This window comes from Glycine soja, chromosome 6, assembly GCF_004193775.1.
Source record: "Glycine soja cultivar W05 chromosome 6, ASM419377v2, whole genome shotgun sequence".
NCBI lineage: Eukaryota > Viridiplantae > Streptophyta > Magnoliopsida > Fabales > Fabaceae > Glycine > Glycine soja.
In genome coordinates this window covers 22,909,319-22,919,315 of record NC_041007.1, presented here as the reverse complement: position 1 = coordinate 22,919,315, position 9,997 = coordinate 22,909,319, and the positions used below count along the sequence as shown (strand labels likewise).

General features: G+C 38.1%; 1 protein-coding gene across 1 annotated transcript in view; it reads left to right on the top strand.

Annotated features, from left to right (window-relative positions):
• The first annotated feature begins 893 nt into the window (after positions 1 to 893).
• The window catches only part of LOC114416715 (DNA-directed RNA polymerase 3B, chloroplastic-like), a 29,668-nt gene continuing 20,564 nt past the window's right edge, over positions 894 to 9,997 (top strand). Inside the window, exons 1-7 of the mRNA XM_028381692.1 lie at positions 894 to 1,826; positions 2,719 to 2,922; positions 3,016 to 3,149; positions 6,446 to 6,515; positions 7,042 to 7,100; positions 7,407 to 7,524; positions 8,196 to 8,309. Coding sequence (XP_028237493.1) covers positions 1,056 to 1,826; positions 2,719 to 2,922; positions 3,016 to 3,149; positions 6,446 to 6,515; positions 7,042 to 7,100; positions 7,407 to 7,524; positions 8,196 to 8,309 — 1,470 coding nt within the window. The 5' untranslated portion in view covers positions 894 to 1,055. The remainder of the gene's footprint in view (positions 1,827 to 2,718; positions 2,923 to 3,015; positions 3,150 to 6,445; positions 6,516 to 7,041; positions 7,101 to 7,406; positions 7,525 to 8,195; positions 8,310 to 9,997) is intronic.

Here is a 9,997-nt window from a genome sequence, read left to right as displayed (position 1 = left end):
TTTTTGTTTTGAAAAACTCTAAGCAAATTCGTGTTCCAAGTCACATATAAATAGACATTTGATGACCATGTAAAAACCATTTGAAAAGTTGTGACCCTTGGAAATAATTTTCTGAAAATCTCCTCTGATAATCGATTACAAGACTTGTGTAATCGATTATATGCTTTAAAATTTGAATCAAAATGTTCAGTAACTAATGATAATGGATTATCATCCATGTGTAATCGATTACACAGTGTAAAATTTGAATTCAAATTTCTAATAGCTGTTATAAGTCATTTTGACCACTGGTAATCGATCACCTCCTCTGGTAATCGATTACCAGAGAGTAAATCTCTTGAAAAAAGACATTTTTGCTTAAATTTCTTGGCCAAACCTTTTGCAGTTTCAATTTTGAATTCCATTCCTAAACCACTAGAGATCTTCTTGATGTTGTATCTTGTATTCTTGGATTTTTGTCTTGAATTAAACTTGAGAAACGCATTTTCATAAGGCATCAAAATATCACGAACATATGACATCATCAAAAGGCAAAACATATGACATCATCAAAACATCAAAGACAAAGTCTTTGCTTCTACAAAAGTGACTCCATAGATGATTGTGCAACCCAGAGATTTCCCACTAATTTTTTATAATTAATGATTATTAATTAATTTATAATTAACTCAATAATAATTATTAATTAATAATTTAATAAATAAACCAAAATCATCAATTTATAAAATTAAGAGACCAAAATTGTGAATTTGAAAAATTATAAACATCAAAATTATAATTTAACCAAAATGAGAATATATATATATATATATATATATATATATATATATATGATTTTTATTTTAAAAAAATCTTCTGCCGGGTCCATAGTCCATAGGATTACAAGATTTAAGAGAGGTTTGAACCTCATCCTGGAAGGCGAGCGAAGAAACACAATCATCCTCCGTTTCTTTCCTTCATTCTCCTTCCTCCACACGAGCGTGATTCCGGTCTCTCGCAACAATCAACAACACAACACCAACACACGCCTCTTTCATTCGTTTTATAAACGCACAATGACATTGGCATCTTCATTCCCCACTCCACAGGTTCACGCCTTCGACAATCCCGCCAGACGAAGAAGAAGAAGCCACTTTCACATTATTAACCGCAACAAGCCCCACCGAACCCTCCACTTTCTCTTAATCCCAACCTCTCCCTCTCCCTCCTCTTCGCTCCTCTTCTCTTGCTCCTCCTTCCCCCTCACCCACTCCGACCCAATCCTCCAGTTCCGCCACCACCACCTCCTCTCCACCGACGGCAACTTCATCGTTGAAGACCTAAGCGCTGCGGTCGAGGAGGACGTGTCTCCGGCTACGACGGCAAGGATCTTTGTCCAGGAGCCGCCGTGGCTGTTCCTGAAGGGTTTGTTAATGCAGGAGGAGGAGATGAGACAGAAGGACAAGGAGAGGGAGAAGTACAATTTGCTGCGAAGGAGGCAGATTGAGGCGGAGACAGAGGCCTGGGAGAAGATGGTGGAGGAGTACAGGGAATTGGAGAGGGAAATGCGGGAGAAGATGTTGGCGCCCAATTTGCCGCATGTCAAGTCGCTCCTCTTGGGCTGGTTCGAGCCGTTCAGGGCCGCCGTGGAGGCCGAGCAGACGGCCCACCGCGCCCGCCCCAAGAAGCAGCAGGACTCCATTGCCCCCCACGTCGACGACTTGCCTGCCGATAAGGTGGCCGTCATTGTGATGCATAAGATGATGGCCATGGTGATGGAGAATGAGGAAGGCTGTGTTCAGCTTGTTCATGCTGCTGTTCATATTGGCATGGCTCTAGAACAGGAGGTAATGGCCCTATTTTGGTCTCAAATTGTTATTACAAGAATGGGTTAGTTCTAGCCTTTTAGGTCAGGCATACGATACATAGCTTTGAACCATCAAACATGTAGATCAATTGGCATGGGTTGTTCAAGCTTAACCTGTTGTCTCCGTTCGAGCCCTAGCTTTGTTGCCCGTAGTGGTCCTCAGCTCAAATGTAGGGGTTGGGTAAAATCCTCTCTATGGGCAGCTTTCGAAACATTATTGACATTGTAGGTAATGTCCAGAGGCGAGCCCTGGCACAGCAGTAAAGTTGTGTCTTGGTGACTTATTGGTCATGGGTTCAAATCCGGAAACAGCCTCTTTGCATATGCAAGGGTAAGGCTGCGTACAATTACCCTCCCCCATATCTCGCTTAGCGAGGAGCCTCCGGGCACAGAGGTACGCTAGTTTAGGTAAAGTTTAGTTTATTTCTATGTGACTGGTCACTCTTGTGTAATACAGGGTTAATTGACTGGCTACATCATGGATGCCGATGCAGAATAGTAGAACTAGATAAGCCTCTAATGCTTAAGTTGTTTAAAACCGGATTGGATTTTATGGTCAGTTTGGATGAACTTCTTAGCAAACATATAAGAAAAGGAAATAAGATGAATCAAGAAGGTAAAATGAATAAAAAATTTGCACAAGTTAAAATTAACTTGTGCACTTCAACATTTTCAAAAAACTTTCTCATGTAACTTCTCTGTAAACACCCATTCTTTAGGAAGTTCTTAACAGTAATGTTTTACAATTGATCCAAAGTGGACTTTAATCAAAGTCTTTAGAAAACTTACCCCTTTGTATGTCTGACTTGACTGAAACATAATTGGTGCAGTTATTTTATAGATGTTGTAATAAATATCTTATTTTATTTCAGGTTAGGATTCATAAGTTCGTTGAAGGAAATAAAAGTAGCCAGAGTAAGAAGACAGAGGGTGATGCTGAAGACAGTTTGGATAGTGATAAAGAAAAACAAAGAAATTATTTAAACAGTTTGCTTAAAAAAAATAGACTGAGGGAAGTGCAGATGATTTTGAGAAAAGAAGAATGTAGTCCTTGGAGCCGGGACACGCAGGCTAAGGTTCTTCTTTGAGTAATCAATTATCTTCTCTCTCTTTCTCTATCTTTTGGATTTAAAATGGGAATTTAATGAGTTAGCTCTGAAATTATGCAGCTGGGAAGTCGATTAGTAGAATTATTAATTGATACAGCATATGTACACTCTCCGGTTAACCAGTCTGCCGATACTCCACCTGATATTCGACCAGCTTTCAGGCATGGTTTTAAGGCTGTACCATGGCATCCAGGGTGAGGTTTCAGTTTTTTCTCTGTGGAAAAAGAAAGGGGATGTTAACTTTTTAATTAAGATTTAAGGCCTTGAGCCCCCTAACAACTAAGTGACAGGAGATAATTTGAGTATCATATGTAATGTGTCTGAATGTGTCTTGTTGTGATTTCTTTATCTCTCTGTCATGTGCATACCCGCGTGCACATACATAGTTACACACACATGTAATGCAGATGCACACACACATGCACATACAAAAAAGATGTTGATGCTCATAAGCATAGAATGTATTGTGATGAAGTATGAGAGATAATCTTTGCTCATGATAAATTGAAGAATAATAGTTCACATTATAAAAGAGGTTCTCAAAAGTTCCTATGTCTTATGATATGAGGTATGTGAGGAGAAACAACTTTTTTTCTGAATTTGCCTAATTATCCCACCTAGTAGAATGGACTTGATTATATTTGAGAGTATTACAAAAATAAGTATTTGCTAAAACAGTTTATGTTTAGAATCAGGAATTTAATATATAATGATGTGATAGGATATGATATCTAATTTAGAGGAAATTGAATATCCTCTAATTATGTGTAATCAATACTACTAGTCTATATAAACAAGCAACTGCCGTGTAATCTGGCACATGGTTTTAGTCTATTATCCCTCTAGATTTTCTCTCATTTTACATGGTATCAGAGCCTATCCTAGATGGGTCCTTGTGTCTATCATGCTCTAGGCAGGTAGCCTTGAGTGTGAGGGGGGATGTTGGAAAAAGCCACCTAAATTGTGGTCACCCCTAGATAGAGGGGTGTGTGTTGAAAGTCATGGCAGGTAGCCGTGGGCAAAATGGGACATGTTGAAGTCCTACATCGACTAAAGATAGTGTGGAGATAAATTATATAAGTGAGAAACAATCTTCACCTTACGAGCCGGTTTTGTAGGGTTGAGTTAGGCTCATAACTCACTTTCTGACAAGAGAACAATTAAGGTACCTCTACTTCCTATGATGGACTGAACCTAGTTATAACAAATATCTAGGAAAAATAACCATTAAAATTCCTGTTTCCAACACTCCCCCTCATGCTTAGAATAAATGTGAATGGCATAACCCTTTGGTGAGAATATCCACAAGTTGACTTTGTGAAGGTGCATTTGGAGAACAAATCAAGCCGCAATCGAGCTTTTCCTTGATAAAATGTTTGTAAACTTCTACATGTTTTGTTCAAATGCTAAACAGGATTATGAGCTATGCTGAAAAATAACAGTGCAAGATATGTCCTCTTGATTCTTTGTCCTGGAATACACAACAATTATTATGAAAATAACAGTGCAAGATAGGCCTGGGCAAAAAAGTCCAATATCCTAATCTGATCCAATTTCCAGTCTAGTTCAATCTGTTTTAAATCACTTTAATGGATTAGACTTTTAAAACCCATCCACATCTTATTTTAGTTTAAAGATCCAAAATCCATTATCTGATACATGGATCTTAAGTGAACATTTGAATCCATTATCTTAAGCGGTGCCATGTCACTTACTCTAAACAACTGAATGACCTTTTAAAGAAGGCCAACAAGCTCACCATTCTCTGCGATGCCAAGGTTTCTATTATTATGTTCTCCAGCACTGGAAAACTCCACGAGAACATCAGCCCCTCCTCCTAGTAAGTTTTTTTATATTCTCTATCTCGTCAAACAAAACCCTACCTAGCAAGTACCTACCTACCTATCTTCTCTATTATGTCTTTTTCTTTTTTCAAGAACAAAGTAGTTCTTCGATCAATACCAGATGACTCTAGGAGTTGATCTCTGGAACTCCCATTACAATGTTCTCTCCTTTCTCTCTCTGTTCTTTTCTTCAAATTTACTTCTGCCTGTTGCTTTGGAAGTTGTAATTGACAATATATTTTATTTTAATTGGTTGATCTGTTTTATCATTAATGGATTCTTTTGCTTATATAAAAAATTAAATAATTAAAAAAGAAATGTAGATCTGTGTTCTTTTTTCCAATTCGCTTATAACATGTAAGTGAATATGGATTGGATATGACCAAATCTATATCCACTTAAATGGATTGGATCTTGAATCCAAAGTGTTTAAAAAAAAAAATATGGATATAGATTTAAGATCCAATCCATTTAAGTAGATGCGGATTGGATAAGGATTGGATTCTTAAGAATCCAATCCATGCCCACCCCTATTGCAAGATATGTCTTTTGTAACTTTTTGTACAGAGACAATAGTTGTGGACAGCATTGGGACATGTGAATATTTTAAGGATTATGAAGGGATTTATGTGGATGTTTCCTATACCAGTACAAGTTACAAGAGTGCCATCTGCAGTTGCTATTTTCTTATTGCTGGGGACATAAGGAATAGTAGAAAAATATTTAGATGGGGTCATATGGTCTATAGCTCTAGAGTCCAGAGAACCCAATGGGATGGAAATTTTTTAGACATTAAATTCAAATGAGAGAGGAAGCATACCTTAATATGCTGAAGTACAAGCACCTGATGGCTTTTCTAGAAATGGGATGGATGCACAACCGTCGCTTCCATAGTGATCAAATCAAAGACCAAGTAAGGAGAGACAAATAGATGTTTGAATGAAAATTTTGGTACTGATCATGCAGAACAATAATCAGCGCAGGAGAATTGGAGCAAAATGAATCTGAGACTAGCGGCTGCTGGAAAAGATATTAGAAAGGTGTCAGAAAAGTTCTGAAAGTGACTGGAAAATTTTCCTGAAATTTCTGACAGTTTTAAGAAAGTCTGTCGGTGGAAAGGAACCAAGACATATGGAAGTTGCCGGAAAGTGGCTGAGAAATATGATGGTCACTGGAAAATGTTGCTGGGAAATTCCAGCTGTAAAACAAATAATTTTTGCGGAGATGTTTTTTGTGGAAGTAGAGCCCCCTTAGACCAGGAGCTTTGATACCATGTGAGAAGAGAGAAACAAATATTTTTTCTGAAATTGCTTGAGTAATTATCCCACCCAGAAGAATGAACTTATTTATATTCAAGAGCATTACAAAGATAATTAATGCCGAAACATTTTACAAGAGAACAATTAAGATATCACTACTTCTCATATGATGCATTGAACCTAGCTATAACAAGTATCTAGGGAACTTGAAAAAGTAAATATTGAACTTCTTATCTCCTAAAATGTTCTTATTTCTAACAAGGTAGATGTTTAAAAATGTGACCGATGATATATTTTGATAGAGTAGGTATGCAAGGGATTCATGGAAGTTCCTTTATCACACTTGTTTTTCAATTGTAATTCCAAAAAACTGTTTTGTGCTTGTAGGCAAAAGTTTTCGAAGAAGTATGGCATTATACAATGTGATCCCTTGGTCCTAGTTGGGCTTGAAAAATGTGTAAGTTAAGACTTTGTCTTCCATTTCTTAAACAATATTATGTCATACATAAAGTTATTCTGTTCATATGATAACAGCTTTAATGATAGCTTCATGAATGCTAAGTAAATCCATTATTATCTCACATGTGTATGATGTTCCTGTAAATTAGAACTATTTTATAACCTCATTACTCTCTTCTCAAAAGATAAAGAACTAGCATTTAGATGTAGGTGGAAGAGAATGCTGTTTATGAATCTGCATAAGCTTCTTGCTCTATGTGTTCTATTTGCATGGAATCTGGTACATATATCTATGACTTCCTTGTGTTATGGCTAGCTAAAATCAAAAGTTTTGTTGAAATAGTGAAATCTGAACTTCCCCATAAATGCTGTTGATTTGTTTTGTTATTCTCAAACTTATTTGCTATTAAGCATGGTGGCTTATTAAACATCAGATACTTCTAACTCATTCAGGATAGTTAGCATGCACTACAAAAGTGTATAGCATAAGGTTTTTACTTACTGATATGTATCTTTTTGTGCAGGCTAAACATATGTTAATACCTTACATGCCAATGTTAATACCTCCCAAAAAATGGAAAGGGTATGGCCAATGAAATGGGTGTCTCTCTTGTATTGTATTTTGAAATGCCTGAATTTGCTTTGATTTTATATTGTTATAATTTATTGTGCTCAGTTTCAACCTCTTTCAAGACCAAAGAGAAGGAATGCAACTATTGAATGAACTTTTAGCTACTTCTTTTAATCTCGAAAACGAACATGAATTTGCAAAAAATCTATGTGAAGGATGGATGTAACTTTTCACATTTTTTTTAAATATTTAATCCTTCGTCACTTAGTTGCTTGCCTGCGTGTTTGTGTGTCTAACATTTCATAATGCTCTTTCCAGATATGACAAGGGTGGACACTTATTCTTACCATCTTATATCATGCGTACTCATGGATCTAAGAAGCAGCAAGATGTAATGAAGAATGTCGACGGAGCACAAATGCAAAAAGTTTTTGAGGTAGTGTATGTTCCTTTTGGCTAAATGTCACTTTTGGTCCTTTATGTTTTAGTATTTTTCTATTTTGATACATTAAGTTTTAAAATTTTCATGTTGGTCCTTTATGTTTTCGAAAGATATCTTTTTGGTCCTTTTTTAATTTACCGTTTAAAACGTTAGAGTTCTGTTACATTTAAATTTTGAAATAATTATTTTAACATAGTGGCAGCTAAAAACTGCCACTATCTTTCATAACTGCATCCCACCACTGCCTCTTCTCTTTCAAACACTCCTTCATTCTTCTCAGCCTTGAGCCTCTGCAACCACACCCCCAAGAAACATAACAAGCTTTCAATCAATGTACCAAAATGAAGAAACACTAAAACATAAAGCACCAAAAGTGACATTTAGCCTTTCCTTTTTGATTGACGATGAAAATGTGTCAGTATTATATAAAAAATATGATCTGTTAAGAAATTTGATGAATTGCTTGCATTACCAAATCAGGGATCAGTAACTTGCTTTCATTCAATGGTTACAAGTTTCTTATTATTAAAAATGTATTTGTCATTTGTCAGTATTTCTAAACAGTTTCAATATTTTGTATTCTACATTTTCTGGTTCACTAAACTGTATCTATATTATATATATACTTTTTTTTCATAATAAAAAGGCATCATTGTTTTGTGCAGGCCTTGGATATTCTTGGCAACACCAAATGGCGAGTAAATAGAAGAGTGCTTGGAGTTGTAGAGTCAATTTGGGCTGGAGGAGGTAACATTGCAGGACTGGTTGATTGTAAAGATGTAAGCATAAATAAAAAAAAGCATAATTGATTACTTGTAATATTCTTCTGTCCATCCAAATGAATATCTTTTTATCTTTGCAGAAAAGGAAAAACAAATGTGTTAGACCTCTTATAAAAAATGTTTATAAGAGAAGGGGGGCGGGGGGGGGGGGGGGAATAATTGTTATGTGCTGTCAATAGCAGTTAGTTTTAATAGGACAGCAGTTACTATTATTAGGAGCAGTTTATTAGGAATAGTTAGCAGTTAGTTTTAATAGGACAGCAGTTTATTAGAGAAACAGATTGAGAGAGAGAGGCGAGAAAGGAAAGTGAGAGAAAGAGGACGCTCTCAGGTACGTGATCATCGCGGAGGAACAACTAACAGAGATAGCAGCTGGCGTGTTCTCGGAGAAAGACGAAGCAGGGACGACGACAATGATTATTCGCTTGTCGCGGATGACCACAGACGCCACTTCAACGATCATCGGGATGAACAACGAGGTCACTGTGACAACCTCCAGGAGGGAGAGTGGATTCAAGTGAAGAGTAGGAGGAGAAGGTCCCTTTCCAAGCGCGAACCAGCTCACGGAAAGGGCATAGCTGTTAAGGAAAAGTCACTTCAGGTCACCTTCCGGGGGAAAAAGTCATCATCGACATGGAGAGAAAGGGCGGATATTACCTCTTTCTATTTCTCCCATTTTCCTGATGGGGTCAGTGAAAGAGAGCTCTGGAAGATATTCCAAGTCTGGGGAAAGGTCTAGGAGGTATTTGTATCGAAGAAGAGGAACAAACAAGGTCACCGTTATGGCTTTGTGCGTTTCAAAGGAGTAGAAGATGAAGATGGTATGGAAAGAAGGCTCGACAACCGCATTTACATACAAGGAATGAAGCTGTTTGTCAACAAGCCCAAATTCCAGAGGGACGGGAACAAGGTAACAGAGCCACTCACAGCTTCGAACCATAGAATGTCCAAGAAGAACACGGAGCATGGCGCGTACAAACAGGAGTTACGTCAAGCCCCTACGTTCAATAAACTCAAATCTTATGCTGAGGTGGTGACCAATCGAACCAACGACAGGATAGAAGCACAGGAGCCGCGGATTAAGATCCAAACGTCGCAGGAGAAGACCAAATGGCTTGATAATGCTTGGGTGGGTCATTTGAAAAACAAAGCCATGTTTGATAGGGTGGATGAGGAGGTTAGGGGGATGTTTGGACAGGAGGTCAAAGTGTCGTACTGGGGAGATGATTTGATCATCCTTCATGGTTTAACGGAGGTAGAAGCTACTGATTTTAACCGCAAGGAGCACACACATGGCGGGACTCCTCTATCTCTGTTACAGAGATGGACGCCGATGTTGACGCCATCCTATCGTCTAACTTGGCTGTGTATCTTGGGGGTACCCCTTACGGTTTGGGACGCAGATACATTTGCATGCATTGTGTCGGTATGTGGTGAACTAGTAGAAATGGATGAGGTGACGGAGGAGAAATCCAGAGTAGATTTGGCGCGGGTCTTGATTCGAACGTCGGAGAAACCATTCATAGAGAGGACGATGCTGATCCTCGTCGACGGAGTCCAATACTCTCTGGACTTGCGTGAGGAAATGGGAGTTGGGTGGGGTAGAACTCTGAGAGAAGCGGCGGTGACGCAACTCCCTCCATCGCCGTTCTCCACGGCTATAGCGAATTCCGACGAGGAGCCAA